This window comes from Castanea sativa, chromosome 5 (assembly GCF_040712315.1).
Source record: "Castanea sativa cultivar Marrone di Chiusa Pesio chromosome 5, ASM4071231v1".
Taxonomy (NCBI): domain Eukaryota; kingdom Viridiplantae; phylum Streptophyta; class Magnoliopsida; order Fagales; family Fagaceae; genus Castanea; species Castanea sativa.
Window position 1 is genome coordinate 69,434,283 of NC_134017.1, and position 18,763 is coordinate 69,453,045.

The 18,763-nt window shown below is 32.4% G+C and overlaps 1 protein-coding gene and 1 pseudogene across 1 annotated transcript; both read right to left on the reverse strand.

Annotated features, from left to right (window-relative positions):
* Window positions 1-2,636: 2,636 nt before the first annotated feature.
* LOC142636793 (F-box/FBD/LRR-repeat protein At5g56420-like) lies at window positions 2,637-5,634 on the reverse strand. The gene is made up of 4 exons (XM_075811090.1): window positions 5,380-5,634; window positions 3,399-4,556; window positions 3,142-3,291; window positions 2,637-3,052 (listed from the first exon to the last, which is right to left on the reverse strand). Exons 2-4 carry the CDS (start codon window positions 4,539-4,541, stop codon window positions 2,720-2,722), a joined length of 1,626 nt encoding a protein of 541 aa, XP_075667205.1. The 5' UTR covers window positions 4,542-4,556; window positions 5,380-5,634; the 3' UTR covers window positions 2,637-2,719.
* Window positions 5,635-7,857: 2,223 nt separating this feature from the next.
* LOC142637033 (F-box/FBD/LRR-repeat protein At5g56420-like) lies at window positions 7,858-10,900 on the reverse strand (annotated as a pseudogene).
* Window positions 10,901-18,763: the final 7,863 nt, after the last annotated feature.

Genomic DNA, 18,763 nt, shown 5'->3' on the forward strand with positions numbered 1-18,763 from the left:
TAGGATTGGTTTGTCGAAAGGATGACTTTTTGAATGTTGTTTTTGTTTTGCGCCTCCATTTAATGAAGGCAGTTATATGCACAAATGCTACACACTTGGGGCCAATAACTTCATGTTGCCGCGAAAGACTTCAAAATACAATTTTTTATTAAGTTGCACTTTAGAATTTAAATACCATCTTTTTTCCCCTTTCTGTAGGTATCCGTGTATGCAATATGGTGAATGGACTCCATGGTGCATTAATTAAACTAAATAAATAGAAATATTAGAATAAAATTGGTGATATATAGACATGACAAAACGGGTCAGAAATTACTAACCCGATCCAAAAAATACCAGACACGAACCGATTTTTTTGACCCGAAAAAAAAATGTGTTGACCCATGATCCGACTTGTGTTTTTGCCCGTCAACCCGACCATTAAAATATATATATATATATATATATATATATATATATATATATATATATATATATTTCTGGTTAAAAAAATTAAGACAATATTAATTTAATTGTTTGTTGTGAGCTTTAAGGAAATAATTGAGACATTTATATAACTGCATGCAAATTAATTAAAAGATGAATGGTTGAGCATTCTGTAATAAGTAAAGATTTTTAGATGTCAAATAACAAAGTACATGCCAAGATAATCTGGTTACAGTAGAGTTAAAAATATAGATTTAAAATTATGGACATGTGTTATAAACATTCACAAGTGTGAAAATAGTGAAGCCAAAATATCAAATTAGCATAAATTATAAATGCTTAGACTTATTTTTTAACAATTTATGTCCAAAATAACTGGCTTTTCAAAATAAATTATGATATTTTCTAGAGTTTGTGTTGCTTAACAATGATCTGATATTCATAAAAGAGACCATATATAAATAAGTAAACAATCAAATTTTAATGTATATCTCAAATTAAAATAGAATGCCAACTACAATTGATAATAGATTATAAAATTAATTTTCAAGATTATAATTTTTTATATATTTTTATTCTTTATCAAATGAGTTATTCAATAAGTCACTTGTAATTTTGTTTTATATTTTGGAATGTTGATATTGTGTAGAAATAAAACTTGTGTATTTTTATTTATTTATTTTTGTGTTATTTTATTTTAGATAGCAATGTTAAGATTTGTATAATTTTACAATTATTTTCATTCTTGATATAAGTGGTGAATTCAAAGTAATGCATTCTATATCAAATAATTTGTTATATGACTTTTCAAATAGCATACACATGATTTTTTCTTTATAAACAAAAAAAAATTCATGTGAAAAATACGATCAACCCAACCTGACGCGCAACTCAATTGACTTGAACTCGTTTTTAACCTGCAACCCAATTGACCCGACCCGAATATATGGCAAAATGACCTATTTTTAACCCTCAACCTGATTAACTCGACTTGAACCTGAACCCGAACCCAACTTGCCTGTTTTGCCATGTCACTTATATATATATATATATATATATATATATATATATATATATATATATATATAGTAAGTACAAAGTAAGGGAAGCAATAGTTTGGGGCCAAAATGGTCAAATAACATCATTGACTGAAAAATATTTAGCAATTTACCATTGTTTTGAAACTTGAGTTTGTGAAACTCGAAATTTGACATATAACTCGAGTTTCACAAACAATGGTATATTGCTAACAATTTCGCATACAGCGATAGATTGCTAAATATTTGAGCCAAAGATAGTATTTGGCCATGGTTTTTGTAGGGATAAAAATGGCAAAAAAAAGTTAACAAATTTTTTAAAAATTTGATGAACATTAAATCATATAGTTTAGAGCCAAAAGTTTTGTCATTTAACTGGCACATTTGGTATTTCCAATGAAAATTTACTGGATTCAAATCTACATTCTCAACTATCAAATTATCACAAAAAGAAAACCATAGCTTGAAAAATTAAATATAGTCATGATCTATGAAAGTGAAACTTTTTTTTGGCTGACTCTCCCTCTCCGACTCCAACTGTTGCTTTTCTATCTGGTAATTCTATCTGGTAATTCGAAAGTAGTTTCTTAATCTTCTGCCAGCATTCTAGTGTTTCCAACCATCACTTTATTTATGTCAAGAGTCCTGTTATGTGCCACAGAATGCAAAAATCTTGGTTTGATCTAGCATTGATATATGGACAGCAAAAGGGGATCGAGTTGATGCAGTACTTATAGGTCAGAGTCTCACAAAAAGCCCTTACAGGCTCCCACAAAACTATCATAACCAAGTCATTTCTCTTTCTAACGCAAGTTAAGCTGCATGCAATAATTGTAAATGTCCTTTTCGCCTATAGGCTCCTCTACCCTTGTGATGGCACCAGAACCAGGATTTGATCTCCAGTGGCTTCACTAGCCAAAGGAAAATTTTGAATGGAATTATTTAAACAGGTATTCAATTCAAAAAGTAACATGAATTTCATATGCAGATTAGTATTTGTATTTTACAAATGGCATGGAGTTCCAAAAGGCAGGCTGATGCAAACATACCAAAAACAAAACATCAAGCACAAATCAAGCTTGGAAATATAAAACTAATTATCAATCCAGCAGAGAAGAAGAGAATTCCATAATTGTAATTTCTAGACCGTGCATGTGAAAAAGTAGATGCTAATTGCTAAACATGTCATTCAATTTTGTTATACCATGAAATAGTCAGCCATATTCTTATTTTAAAAGTTGAAACCAGCAGAAGGCTCATAAGAAGAACTCGAGGCGTTTCTTCTCTTTTGGTGGACAAGATATGGCTATAAGACAACTCAATGATGCTCTAGGAAAAGATAGTATTTGTTCTTGAGCCTCCTGTTGCTTCTTTAAGCCATCAGCATCTTTTAATTCCCAGGGATTAAAGGAAATAACAATCTTCTCTAGGACTGCTGCACTTTTAAGCAAAATCCTAACTGCATGTAGCTCAATTTCTGATCCACAAAACATAGAGATTTCAATGGTCTTGAGGTGTGTCAAAAAACATCCAGGAACAGGATCCAAAGTCCAATCATATGTTCCAAAATAGCGGAACATGAATGACAACTACATGGATAACAAAGAACACAAATTTAAGTTGTAATTATAGTAGTAAATAATGATTAAAAAAAAAGTTTAGGTTCTAGCAGAGTTACCCCTTCAAACTTAAGGGAAGAAAGACAAGGAAACTTCTGGAGCATGGACAGCAGTACTTGCCGACTGTAAAACAAGACCACCCAATCAAAATGCACATGGGTCAAACTATTAAACACAGGCAGATGGGCTAATAACTCATCATCGAGGGCCTAGCACAAATATCACAATGCACACATTAGGAATTCAGATGAACCTCTTAGGAACAATAATAAAATCAGGGAAAAATATTTCATCTAATAAAAAAATAGCAACATACCTTAACTGCAAACTGATCAATTTTTAAGCTTTTGGCATTAGAGAGCCCCTTGAGAAGCTTAAATGCACGATAATCAATTTTTCTGTCACTATAGCATGCCATAAGGTCTGCTTCCACTATTGAGGATGAGTCTTGAATATAGCAATCAAGAAAAAATCCACCGAAGTAAGAAAAGTACTTCAGACTAGACCCAAACACCGCAAACTGACAACCACCTGATTCACTCTGATCATCTGTATCATCACTTTGGTCATCCGAACTATGTTGATCATCTATGTCATCATTCTGATAAACTGGATTATTCTGATCATCTACGTTATCACTCTCATCATCTGAATCATCATTCTGGTCAACTGAATTATTCTCATCATCCATATCATCATCCTCATCATCCGTAACATAACTGGGTGGAGGTTCTTTGTCTTCTATGTGCAATTTAAGAATCCTGGGACTAGAAATACAAACAGCCTTGACATTCTCCCAACTGCAAGAAATTAAATGCAACTCCTCCAAGATGGAGCAACCTTTAAAGAGCATTTGTGCAGAATGATCATCCGGAAATACAATGCGGATAAGAGTCAAGATCTTGAGGCTTGAAAATGATACAAAAGAAGGAAGCTTGAGAGGATAATAAATATTGAGTTTTAACTCTTGTAATGATTCACAGGTAAATAGGCAACAAGGCAATATGAATGGTTCTCGAATTTTATAAAGGCGAATATTTAAAACTTGGACCTTATGCTTCACTGCAGCAGATATCCATGTATTAATGCGAGACGAATCATATAGCACATTGCATGTGAGTGAAAATTTCGTTATGGTAGAGTAATCACGGAGCAAAAGAGCTCTTTCCACAAAATCCATGAAGTGTTTCCTCTTATATGGTGGCTCATCAGAATCAGAATAATGATTTGCCACATCATGAAAATCAAGAACTGGAATTGACAACCATAGGTACGCCCACCTTTTTGATAGTATACTAGTCTTAGCAGCATCTTTTGTTGGAAGGAAGGACAGGATGTGTTGAGCAATTGTATCTGTCAGATTGCTTATTCTTTTTTCACTTTCACCCACATCATGTTCTTTGCTAAGCTTTTGGTACTTGGCGTTATGTATCAAAGAACTTGCATCCACACCCTCCATACTCTCTTAGTTTTCCTAAGACCAATATACATTATCAAAATGCGAAAACAAAAAACCAATAGGAAGGAACACATGCATCCATTTGTATATGACGTGCCTAAAATACAAAATACAAAGCAATAAGAGTACAATGAGGAAAACTCATTTAAATTTCAAATTACAAATATGAGATACTCGTTGCTCTTTATTTCATGTCATGTTCTTTGCTTAATAAATTACCAATTGTCCTGAATGCTTAAGCTATTAGAAAATCGTTAACTTAAACATTTAATCATAATTTTAACACTCCCTGACGGTGTGAGTCTAGACTTTCTCTTATTACGTAAGGTCCTTTTAAATGTGAGTTAAAGTGGAGACAAGGTTCTCTCTAATACCGTGAAAAATTACAGATTCTCCCAAGAAATAGTTAATTTAATCATTGTTCTAGCATCTCTGACCTTTTGTTTTTGTTTCTAAATTTTTGTCTAGGACACTTACACATTTTCTGATTCACTATGACATATCAAAATGCGAGAATAAGAAAAACGATAGACAGAGACACATGCTTCCATTTACACATGACATACCAAAAAAAAAAAAAAAAAACAAAACAAAGGAATTACAAAGCAAGTCAGCAAGAAGAGGATACAAAGAGCACAAACACATTGCATAATTTCACAAATATGACTAAAATCACATACCCATTTGCTAGTTTTTGTTGTTCCCTAAAAACAACAAAGACAAACGACAAAAAATAGAAAAAAGCCCAGAAACCAAAAAGAGTAAAATTAAGGTAAAAGAATGTAGCTTTTCTATATTTTAGAGAGAGAGAGAGAGAGAGAGAGAGAGAGAGGGTTACCTCAGTATATGATGGTGGCGCTGGTGAAGCCGCTGAGAGAGTAAAGGGAAATGAGTTACAGAGACTTTTAGGGTTCGATTGAGTTTGTATTTATATACATTAGAATGGTTTTTTCTCGACGATGACATTGCCGTCGCCAATGTCAATCTCTCTCAATCAACGACGAACTTTGTGTTCGACTTTTTTAGTGTAATGTTGTCTTCCTTTTTATTTTTATTTTTATTTTTTTTAAGGACGGCACGAATGCAATACACTCGGAGCCACTATTTCATGCTGCCGCGAAAGACTCAAAAACTGTAGATATATATACTATCCTCGTCTAAAGTGCTCCACTTGCGATGTGCCCCCTTTTTCTTTTTCTTTTCCTTTCTTTTTTTTTTTTTTTTTTTTGAATTGATCTATTATTAAAAAGTTATAGAGATTTTTAAGAAACTAAAATTTAAGATTTCAAATGAAGTAAAAGGTTGGGTTTAATATGTGCTAATTTTCAAGAAAAAAATGTACCAATAATGCTTGAGATATAAATTTAAGGCCAAGGATTTGTTGCAAACTAAGTTTGTAGCAAATCTTGCAAAATAATGATGGGTCAATATCTGAGAAAAATACCTATTCAAAGCAAGGCAAGGTGTTGAATTTACAAGACAAGTGTTGTTTTTTGCATTTGACACATCACTATTTTGTAGAGATTAGTCCTTGCCACAAATAGGAAGTCTGCTAACTTTAAGGAAAAAAAAGTTAATTTGGTAGGTTTTTTTTTTTTTGTTTTTTGTATTTGAATTTTGTTGAATTACAATTTTGACTCAAATTTTTATTTTTTAAGAATAAGGATTATCTAATTAGATTATTTAACATGCCACATCATTATGTTACATATTTAAGAATAGATACAATCACACTCAATCAATTATAATATCTATTTAAAAATCCAACTAACTATGAGTTTATTTAGATGCTATTATGTGTGGTAGTATATATTGATTTTTAAGTGAAAAACTAATGTGAAAATCTCTTATTAGATAATGTAAAACATGAGTTTTATACTCTATATTTACTGAATTTTGACTATTTTTAAATTAAAATTTTTAAAAACAGTGAATAGGACATTTTCAAAATACAGAAAATATTTATAATGGCATAGCTGTAAATAAATTGAAATAGGTGGATTCTATAGATTTGCCAAAACTCTTATGTCTCTTAAATTGAGGAGCTTATTTTTATCACAAAAAAAAAAAAAAAAAAAAAATTCACATTTCAAATTTGAAACTTAGCATTATGAAAAAAAAAAAATGTATACTAGTTCTATTATTGTTTATTACACTTTAAATTTGAAACTTATCATTATAAAAAATAAAAAAAATAGTAAAGAAGTAATCTATCTACACATTACTTTCTATAGAAAAAATTTTTTATTAAAAAAAATCTCAAAGTAAAAAATGATCTCCCAAATATTATATTATATTTTCTTTTTTTCAGTATTTTGAAAATTGTTCTTAAAAGTGAGAGTCAAACATGTATAGTGTAAAAATTATTCTATGAAAACTAGTTTCACATTCAATTTTTTGAAAATTATTTTCATATTGTTTTGAAAACAAAAACAAAAATCCTACTACCAAACAGACCCTAAGTTTTTTTTTTTTTTTTTGAAAAACTAATAAATTATTTCTTTATTGATATTTTATAATAACATTCTCATGATATACTAATAAGTCTATTTTTTTTTAAATTTAAAATAATTATATGAACATAATTTTTTATTATCACAAAAACAAATACAAAAGAGAAAAACTTTTTTGGGGGAAGGGGGAGGAGGAAATGGAATCTAAGCACATTTTTTTAATAAGTGTCACATACAGCATAATATTCGTATATACATATAAATATAATATACATATTTTAGAATGTATGTAACAAATATTTTGTGTGTGTATAAATATATATATATATATATATATATATATATATATATATATAAGATTTTCATTTTATTGTACTTTTTTATTTTTATGATGCGGAACCTCATCAAGGAAAGATCTTTAACCCATCCTAGAGGGGTAAACCAGTAAACCACGAATACATGACATGATCCTACTTGCTAAAACTGTGTATAAGGTAATCTAACAAAACTCAGCAAGACATTTTTTTCATCTTCTTTTCTCTTGTGGACTTCTCAATTGAAAAAGTAGCATGTCAATATCCTATATTAGCCTTCGACAAGTCAGTTTTGCTAAACGATCTCCCCAGGTGAAAACCAGCCAATATTTACAAAAAGATTTAGGTTACAGCAGTCAACAACCCCAATGCTCAAGCGCACAACTTTGAAACAATTGCCATTCATCAGTTTTTCAACTATTCAACCACATGGTTAAATCTTGTGAGGTGGTTGAATTTAGTTGGGGAAAACCTGCCAGTGTGAAATTATCTCCTAGATGTAACAGGTCAGGAATCTGCATACTACACACCAAAAGGGAGGTTGAGGTTAAGGCAGCTTTCAAAGCATAAACTTTACAGCTTAGATAATTTGTTTCAAACCTAATTCATCAACTAGAGTCAAATAGCCAAAGGAAATGCAGAAAAATAGTTGAAAACAAACAACTCTAGAGCTATGATTGAAATTACATGACGGAAGTCAAAACATGAAGCAAAAGATGTCCTGCCATAATTCTTACATGTTCTGGATAATGTTGGAAACAAACACTCAGAAATAACCATACTGTAGTTGGAATTTCAAGAAAGGCTCATGAAAATTCAATTGCACAAGTCCTTGATCGTCTAGATAGCATTAGCTGATCATGAACCTCTTTTTGCCGCCCTACACCTCCAGAGAACTTATCAAGTGAACAAGATATGACCAACCTCTCCAAAATTAGAGCACTTTCAAGCAAAAAGGTCACCACATGTAACTCTCCTTTAGTTCCACCAAACTCCCTAATTGTGATGGACTTGAGGTGTGTTGAGAAACAAGGAGCAACAGGATCCAATCTCCATTCACCTTCTTCACAATATGGAGACAGGAAGATCCCCTGCACGGTCATCAATGAATACAGGGTTTAGACAATGAGTTGTAAAAATTTACTGATGCTTCCTAAAGGCATAGTTAGTTTTAACAACATTACCACGTTAAATATGAGAGAATTCACACAAGGAAGCTTCTGAATTATGTTCCCCAGTGCTCCAGAAGCAAAATTCATTGGCTCCCCAATAAATTTAAGACAGGTCAAATTACCAAACACAGGCAGATGAGCTAACAATTCCTCTGCATAGCTGAGACCCTACGAACAGAAAATACACCTTTGGTAAGAAAAATAATGAGAAGCAACAACTGCAAAAATAAAGAAACTCACTCATTCAAATGACAAGTGAAAACATACCTCAATAATGTAAGGAGTGATAGCGAGTTCTTTTACTAACGAGAGCCCTCTGAGAAGTTTATGCACCCGGTAAGAAACTTCTCTGTGTCTTTTGCCCTTTTCTATAGTCTTTTCCACCCAAATAAATAACTGCTTTCATTAGAGATGAAGTTTTATAGAAGAAATATTCATTTCTCAATGAACCTCCATAGTAAAAGTATTTGAGACTCATTCCAAAAATCAAGAATTGACAATCATCCTGATCCAGACCGTCTACAGTTTCATATATGGCTAAGGTTTTAAGCATGGGAGCAGAAATACAAACAGATCTGACATTCCACCAACAGCATGCATCTAAAGTTAAATCCTCCAGGACTGGGACACCAGAGAAAAGCTGTTGCATTGAGCGATCATCCGGAAATACAGCAAACCTTATTTTCAAAGTCTTAAGACTTGAAAACCAGATGGAAGAAGGAACCTTGAGAAGAATATACGACTTCAGATTGAAATATGTCAGTGATTCAGAAATAAATAGGCAATGAGGCAGCACGATTGGTTCTTCAGAATTACACCTTGAATCTTCATCACTACCAAGGCCAATAGATAACACTTGAACTTTGTGCATTACTGCAGCCGAAATCCATGCATTAATGCGGGAGGCATCATTTAGCACATCACATGAAAGCACGAATAGAGTCAAATCTGAGGAGTCACGAAGCACAAGTACCCTTTCCACAAAATTCATGAATTGCACCCTCTTCTTCCTCTTATCTGGCCCATCATCCTCCATAAACACAAGATCAGTAATGGACATCCACAGGTACTGCCATCTTTTTGATAATGTACTAGTTTTAACAGCATCTTTTGTTTCAAGTAAGGTTAGAATGCGCTGAAGAATTGCATCAGGTAGATTGCTTATTCTATCCGTGTTCTGTTCATCATTTAGCTTCTGGTTTTTGGCTTTGCGTGCTAAAGGACTTACATTCATGGTTTCCCTAAATTACAAAATACATTGTCAAATATGGTAGTGGCATAGAAAAGAACTTGACTAAGATAATTATGAGAAATATAGAACTTAGAGCAAACAATAGATAAACAGACATTTTGGTTAATTGGTTATACTCCTTAATTTATGGATTGGTTGTGAAGTAAACAAAGAACTGCTTTAGTAAATAGAACTTATGCAGTTATGACTGTCATACAATTTTAAATCAAATAGCCAAACCCAAATGTAGCTATATGTTTAAGATTTCTTGAAACCCTTAACCAAAGGTTTAAATACCGTACTATATCGACCATACCAGCCAATAATATGGATATATTCTTAAACTTAATGATGAGTTAGATGAAGTTATTTTGTGGTTTCAAATGTGTGTATAACGGTGACCCCAAAACGTTATACCAAATAATAACCGGTATCAAAAAACTTTGTTCCCGTAATCAAACTGAAACTGCCGTGGGTACAGTATTTATAACTTTGCCCGCAGCTTTCATCTAAGCAATTTTTTCATATTAGCAGCAACAATCTGGCCTACTTGACCAAAGATAAAGAACAAAATAACCAACATTTCACACTATAAACATTTTGCACCGGTTTTTCACAAAAATCTCAACATTTCAAAGCTCCTATAAATTTAAAATTCAGAACCCACGTGGCTCATTGAATTCAAACATTCATTTTCCTTCTTCTTTTCTTCTTTTCTTTTATTATTATTATTATTATTTTCTACCCCAAACCCAAATCAACCCTTCAAACTATGCAAACATTACAATCACTATCATTTCTATGAACAAAGGGCTGTAGAAATCACTAATCAGGAGCACATAACAAGAAATGAGAAACATAGGGGGCATAGAAATATATAAAAATTTAACAAAAGGTTAGAGCTTTGAAGGGCTGGCTATATAAAAATGCAGAAACAAAGCTTAAAAAAAACACACACACACACACTCACATACACACCCAATAATTTCCTAAGGCAAAGCTACTGGGGTACCATTTGAGAAACTTTAAAGAAGAGAGAAAGCAAAGACCAACCCGATTGCACGGCGTCGCCGGACGATCTCCATAGTGGAGGCTCTGACTACCAGACTCTTTTATTCAGGTCCAGTCCAGGTGGGTTGGGGTTTCTTTTTTTATTAGGCAATGCCCGCCTATACCCACTGTACGAATCTCAAACACAACCTATGACACGACACCCATGTTTTTCGGGGGAATATGCAGGCTAACGCAATAGGGAGAAAGAATATAATAAGTTAACGAAGGTTTCAAAGGAATTTGGAAAGTAGCGTCTCGAGTTTTAAAAACTCGAGACCAAAAACAAAAATCGAGCGTCTCAAACTCGAGTTCTACTGCTGGTGTGGAAGAATTTAGCCACGTGGAACTTGAGTTTGAGAGACTCGAGTTCCATGGAAGCAAATTTCCAGATGCAGAAGGAGAAAAGGCGGAGAAGACAAGGAAAAGAAGATCCGAATCAAAAAGAAGAAGACGACGACCTGGAGAAAACTGGATCTGACTGGAGAAAACTGGATTTGAAGAAGATGGAGACGACGACGACCTGCACGAAGAAAGGAACGATCTGAGTCTGACCTGCACGACGACGAAGAATAGAGACGAAGAACAGACCTGAGTGAGCGATTGGACAATCTGAGTCTGATCTGCACGACGACGAAGAACAGGGACGAAGAACAGTAGGCGATTCTTTGAGTTTGATCTGTAGGAAGTCCGACCGAGCGAGGAAGAAGAAGTGAAACTCGAGTCTTAGAGACTCGAGTTCCACATGGATTTCTATGTGTATTTTCTTCCACATCAGGTTCTACCGCTTACAAATCGAGACTTAAAAACTCGAGTTTTATCATGAAAATCGAGTTTTTAAAACTCGAGATGCTAGTTTACAACATTGTTTTGAAACGTGATAACTAACTAAATTTTTTGATATTTAATGGTATTTGGAAAGAAAATTCCATGTTTTTCACAACCGAAGTGAAGTGTGGGGATTTTATTTTTTAAATCTAATTTTGCATAAAAATTATTAAATTTGAGATTTTTTTTTGAAGGTATTAAATTTGAGATTTTAAAATATATATATTTACGTTATGTACAATGCACACGTTAAGAAGTAGTATATTTCAATTTTGGTCCCATAGTCAATATATTTGCAAAATTTTTATCAAAAAAAGAAAATTGCAAAATTAGATTTTTTTTCTCCTTCTCAAAAAAAAAAAAAAAAATCTAATTTTGCAAATTTTTTTTTTTGATAAAAATTTTGCAAATATATTGACTATGGGACCAAAATTAAAATATACTAGTTCTTAACGTGTGCATTGTACATAAAAATTATTAAATTTGAGATTTTAAAATATATATATTTACTTTATTTACTACATGTATCAATTATTCAATATACTATTATTCAATCATAAAAAATAGCAATAAAATGAATAATAACATACTATACTATTCAATAGACATTGCAAACAATATGTAATAAATTAATTTTTATTTTCTCCGTAATTGCAGATAGTGGTGCAAGTTCCACATTACAGTTTCTGCATTGTTACAGGAAATTGATGCACTTTGACGAAGCCAACATAAATTCTACCCACGTGGTTAAAGACCATTCACTTCTTTAGTTCCTTCTCTCTTAATCTGGCCCTTCTTTTTCTTTTACACCTAGGGCAATAAGTGAACCAAGTGGTTTATGAATAATTCAGGCTCAACTTGATAAAAAGTTTGTTTATGTTCATTTGTTTATAAATAAGTTAAGCGTGAACTTTAGTTTTAGGCTTGTTTGATAAACAAGCCGAGCCCAAGCAAAAAAAAATTGCTTATGAACAATAAGACTCGATATAAAACAAGCCGAGTTTAGGCTCATTTATAGCTTGATAAAAAGCTTGATATATGTTCACTAAATAAACTCATTATTATGACGTTATATAGTTTAATAATAACATAGTCTACATTAGATCACCTACTACTACCCATTAATTTTGCTTCTTGTTGGAATGGGTGTGTTTCAAACACTAAGCCTTTGCTTTGTGTCCCACGTTGGTTAGGAGTCAACCAAGTTATCTATACTATTATTTAAGAGGTTTTCTCTGTTTGGACCGGATTTTCTTTGTTCTAAAATACCCCTACATCCCTATGTTTAAGTAAAGACAAAACTAAAGGACAATCTGGCAAAAATACAACTCTAACTCCCATTAAAACATTGCCTAAAAAATTGGGTTACTTTCCGGTTGATTTTCAAATTTCTTTATCTACTTATAAATTAGATTCTCAAAATAAAAATTATATATATAAAATAAAAAAACATAATTTTTTTTTTGACTACGACCACTAAAAAAAAAAGAAAGCCTCATCACACGTGTAAAGCGCATGTGACGAGGCTAATAGGTTTATAAGCCATTATCCTCCTTAAATGATAACTTGAAATAATGGGCTAGGTGTTGGTCTTGGGCTTCAGCTTGGACTTTTGTCTTTTTCCCTTTCTCTCCTTCTAACCCATTCTTTGTTTAGACTGTTGGGCATTAGCTAAGCAACCTGTTGGGGGTATCTAATGTGCTGCCTGTTGGGCATGCACATTGACCGTTGAAGCCCATCTACAACCCAGGTGTCCTTTTCTTCTTTGGCTTATAAAACCCTTATTCCACTTCTTTTTTTGTTTTTTTGTTTTTCCAGTTTTTTCCCAGCTCTCACTGCCGCCTCTCTCCCTCTGTTCTGCTTTATTTTTTCTGCTTATATCCATAGAAATTTCAGCTTAATTTTTTGGTTTTAAGGAAAGACAAATAAGGTTAGTTCTTCTTGTTTGAGTGTGCGTTCAACTTAAAGAAATCGCTATAGTCTAATCCTGGGAGTCATTCAGCCAAGAAAGCCATTCGCATCGAGTTCTACTCTGGGTGACATGAATCAACCTTTAAGGACAATGCATTTTGCATAATTCTATAGTTTGTGAGATTTTTCTAACTCTATCTATTCATTTTTTTCATTGCTAATTTTTTAGGGTTTATATTGTTAAATAATTTTTTTTTTTTTTAGTTTGCCATATTTTCCAACACTTCTTTCCTCTAATTTTTTTTAACACTCCCTCTAAACGGACGATGGAACACTTTTAGACATAAGCTACATATTTTTTTAATCCAAGTGGGCCCACATATGGCTATTCTCCCACCCACAATCTTTGTAAATTTATGAAATATGTTACTATGTAAGTCTTTCCCATTCAGTTGCAAATGTAAGTCTTTTTAGACTTCTAGTCTTTGCCTAACTTCACAATCTAGTTCTATCAAAACTAAGATTCTTAATTGTCACCTTCAATGTTGTTGTCGAATGTCTATTTTCTGCAACCTAAAACTATATGTTACTTTGAGGAAATCGAAACTTCTTTAAGAAGCCTTAACCTCTCTCTTTTACTGCCAATTTTTTTCCCCAATTTTTCACAAAGAAGAATACAACTCCCTCTCCCTCTCTCTCTCTCTCGGTCAAAAAATTCCACCAAATCTTCAGTAGATCCCTTTGCAACCTCATCAATTGGTGAACAAGTCCTAGATTTGGATGAGTTTGATGCTAGCGAAGAGGATTTAGAGTCTGTGTTCATTGAATCACCATGTAATCTAAGGGTTCTAGTGGGTGTGCGAAGAGCTCTAGCAACGGTTCTAGATCCAATGTTATATTTGGCATCACTACCATCTTCACTCTTTACCTCCAAGAAATTCACAATCTTCACTCACTGTAGGTTTCCATGTTTGGAAAAATTTTATATATTTTTATAGTTGTTTTACATTGTAGTTTGTTTGATATCGCAAAATCATCTTGATCTTCAAGTTATGGTTGTTTATGAAATTTCTATATAACTTAGAGAAATCTTGTTGGTTGTATTTATTTGATAATAACTCAGCACTGTAACTAGTTGATTGTGGTTGTGGGAGTTCAATATATAGTTTGGAATGAGGCTGTGCTTTTCTTTTCTTTTCTTAAGGTGCAAAGACCATTGTGGCTAGCTACTGAAAATGTTATAGTTTCTTTGTAATTAGCTTTGTTTTGTGCTATGTGCTATGTGTTTTTGGATATTAAATTTTATTTCTTGTTTTTTCATATATGTTTTGGAATGTTAATTTATTTAGATTTGTGAAGATTATAGTTGCACAGATGACAAATGTGAATGTAAAAATTGTATTTTGAACAATTACTCAAGTTATAGACAGTGAATGATGAATGGATGGATTTAATTATGTAAAGTTGTAATTTGAACAACTTCTAACCACAGGTGGAATTAGAAGAATGATAAAATGAGTATATATATATATATATATATATATATATATATATATATATATATATATTTTAGTTGATTTTTGGAGATATAAGAATTTGATAATACAATTTTTTTGTATCCCAAGCTAAAAACCTTGACTTGAGCTTGAGTTTGAGCTTGATATTAAGCTCGAGGTTGGCTTGACTAAATAATCAAACCAAACCAAGCCGAGCTCAAACTTTTTGACATTTTCACAAGCTCGAGTTCAAACATTGTTTTTAGACTTGTCTCGAGCTCAAGCTAGCCAAACTTGAGCTTTTGATTTTTACTGATGAGCTTAGCTCAAACACACACTACTTAGCAAAGTTTGGCTCATTTACAGCCCTATTTACACCTTATTAACTCACTTTTGAAACTAACCATGGCATACACTATACTGATCATACCACCATCGCAACAATTTGTCTAATATTGCTTCGTTAGGCTCATAAATTCGAATGGCTATTGAGTTTGAATCATTGAGGTCAAAATTTTTGGGTTTATAGTCTTGAATTATGCTTCATGTGTGAGGAGACTTCATAGCTCGCATGCAAGGAGATTTCATGGTGCGAGCTCAAACCAATTTTCGTGGACTTGAGAGGTCAAACTTTCTGGGTTTACAGTCTCAAATTAAGCTTCGTATGTGAGGAGACTTCATGGCTCGCTAGAGGAGATTTTGTTGTTTGCAAAGGCTTTGTAGTTTGCACTCGAAGTGGATTACTTTTTGTTCGAACTCACAGAGATTTCGTAAGGTTTTCACTATGTATAGTGGGTCTTCATTAGGATTTTAGTTTGGGGGTAACGTACCTCTCATCTTCCTCCTCTTTCTCTAAAGGGGTTGTCTAAGACAATTTTCTGAATTGGGTGAGAAGATGGGTAGCAAAGAGAAGAATTGTTTCACAAAAATAGTCGGGTAGCAAATCAAAGGAATTAAAAAGGCTGAAATTATTTATTATTTTTTAAAAAAATGGATGATGTGGAAAATTGTGAGTGGTGCAAAGCTTAAGTGACATGCTCTCAGAAGGTCAATAAAAGTAAGAGGCTTTGGTTATATAGTGTTTATAGATTAATTATGTGGCCACATTTAGAACTCGAGTTAATTTCAATGAAACTTGAGTTTCAAAGATTTGAGTTCTAAATGTGACCACATAACTAATATAGTATGTTTCAATTTTAGTCACATAACTAATATATTTGCAAAATTAACTTAAAAAGCCAAAAAACCTGTGGGCATTGTATTGAGTATTGATGATTTTGCTAAAAATTTTAAATACAAAATATTTATAAATTGACATGACAATAAGTATGAGTTGTGAGAATTCAAAAACACAATAAATTTAATAAACATATGTTTGTGGGTTTAAGTCCACTCAACTAGTAAAGTTTCTTACTGTTGAATACAAGATATGTGATCCAAACTCTGTCTACTCCAATCATATGTACCTATGTATCAGTGATGTTTATAGGGAAAATGTTAAAAGTAGTATTACAAATTTAATAAATAAAATTTACAAACAGATATAACAATAAATGCCATAATTTATAACAATAATGCTACAATCTACAGTTACAAACTATTTTATAACATTTGTTAAAAACTGTTGATGTGTCAAATTCTTACTAGTTTACGTTTAAGTCCACTACTAACATCAAATTTTACTTTTCAATAATCATCCACCATGTCAATAGTTTGTAAAATAGTTTGTGACTTTACGTTACTTAATTTATAGTATTCCTAGCATCATTTGTTTTATACAAACACAACAAATTCTCACAAATTTTTACAATAGTTGGAGATGAAAACCCACCATAAGTCAGACTAAAATAAAAATATATTATACCTAAATCTACCGCAACCCAAAACAAGGATATTGTGGGATTTTGCGGTATCCCTCGACTTTCTCAAGATAAAAATGGTATCTTTAGTTGCAGAAATTATTCTAAAAACTATTCACACAAAAATTATTCTATACAATAGATTATATGGTTTTATATGTGGAAAGAATTTTGTATTTTATAAATCTAATATGTAAATCCTTCCTCCCACTCACAACATATGGATGTTAAGTGATTGGACCCTACATTATACAAATAAGATAATGTATATATGCTTGAGATAATTATTGACGTGGGAGACCTATAGGGATGTCACCTTTATGTGAGTGGAATGTGTAGTAAATTGATAGAGATTAAATTCTATAAGGATGTGGTGTAAAATCCAAGTTTTACCCCTCTAATCCCAACATATCACATCATCATATTACATAATAAGAATAGGCACAATGACACTCAATTAATTCTAATACCCTTTTGAAAATCCAACTTAACTATGAGTTTATTAAGATGTTATTATATGTGGTAGGATATATTGAGTTTTAAGTAAAAAACTAATTTGATAATATCTTTTTTTTTTTTTTGAGGGGGTATGTGATAATATCTTATTGGATGTTGTAAAACATAAGTTTTATACCCCATTTTTACCAAATTCGGACTCATATTAATTAACCAAGAGTTGGCACGTTTAAAAGTTATGGCCTTACAATTATCATTTGATATATATGCGGTTGTATAAAACAATTCAAAGTGTTGTTGTCATCGTTTGAAATATTCTCATACAAACATACATACACCATCTAAAAAAGCAATTTGTTACAAAATATCCCTCCACCCTCCCCTCTAAACCATCACATATATAACCAAAACGAGAGAGAGAGAGTGTGTGTGTGTGTAAAATTAAATGACATTGTTAATAAAATTAAATGACATTGTTATTACTAGGGGTGTGCAACCGACCCACCAACTCATCAAAATTGACCTGCACCAACCCAACCTGCTAGGTTGGGTCAGTTTTTAGGAATTGGTGGGTTGAGTTAGGTTATAACAATTTTTTTAATAGTGGGTCGGTTGTGTTTGGTGTTGGATCATAATAATCATAAACTTGCCTAACTTGACTCGACCTACCTATATATTTAAAAGGAGTAATTACACTTTACTCACCTGTAGTTTGCGTCAAAAACACTTTGCTCACCTGTAGTTTAAAAATTGGCACTTTACCTACTTGAAGTAAGCTCTTTTAGTCTCCCATCACTCATCTCTATTAAAAATATGAGTAAATTTGTATTTTTGTTACTCTTTTATATCTTTCTCCTCTCAAAACATTAAAAAAAAAAAAAATCAATGGAAAAGAAGATCTAAAGGCTAGGTTTTGTAAAAATTAAAACCTAACTTTTAGATCTTCTTTTCATGTATCAACTTTAAGCTGTTCTTCTTCATGCTAGATGAAATAGCTAATCTTTGAGCATCATTGTTAAATTTCAGAAAATCCACTTTGGTGGTTAGATTTTCTACGGTCTTGATAGGCTCTCTCTTGCCCCCTAAGAACTCTCTGATGTAAACATTCACATTCCCAGGTTATGGTAACTTCATAGTAATTAGCAATTTCACTTTGAAGGACTTGTGGCTTGCTACGTACTGCTCATTCTCTCTCGTAAAAAGAATTTCATTGAAATTAACTTTTTTTTTTTTTTGAGGAAAATTGGAACTGAGGAACCAAAAGCGTTTGCTGTTTTCCACCACCTCAACTATAGACCTTCATCAAACAAACACAAATGTCATGTCTGTTACTATCACCTCCAATACCAATGGAACCACCACGAACATTTTCACTCTCAACTGGAAAGCAAGCTCCATATCATCACCAATTTCTCTTTGCCAAAACCAATTGACATTAGCATAAACATCTCT

What these genes read in the sequence shown, in the direction of transcription:
- LOC142636793 (XM_075811090.1), bottom strand. Translation starts at nt 4,541, where the DNA reads ATGGAGGGTGTGGATGCAAGTTCTTTGATACATAACGCCAAGTACCAA. An exon ending in TTGATCAGTTTGCAGTTAAG is followed by an intron (nt 3,292 to 3,398) that starts GTATGTTGCTAT and finishes TATTTGTGCTAG; the next exon opens with GCCCTCGATGATGAGTTATT. An exon ending in CTTCCCTTAAGTTTGAAGGG is followed by an intron (nt 3,053 to 3,141) that starts GTAACTCTGCTA and finishes TTATCCATGTAG; the next exon opens with TTGTCATTCATGTTCCGCTA.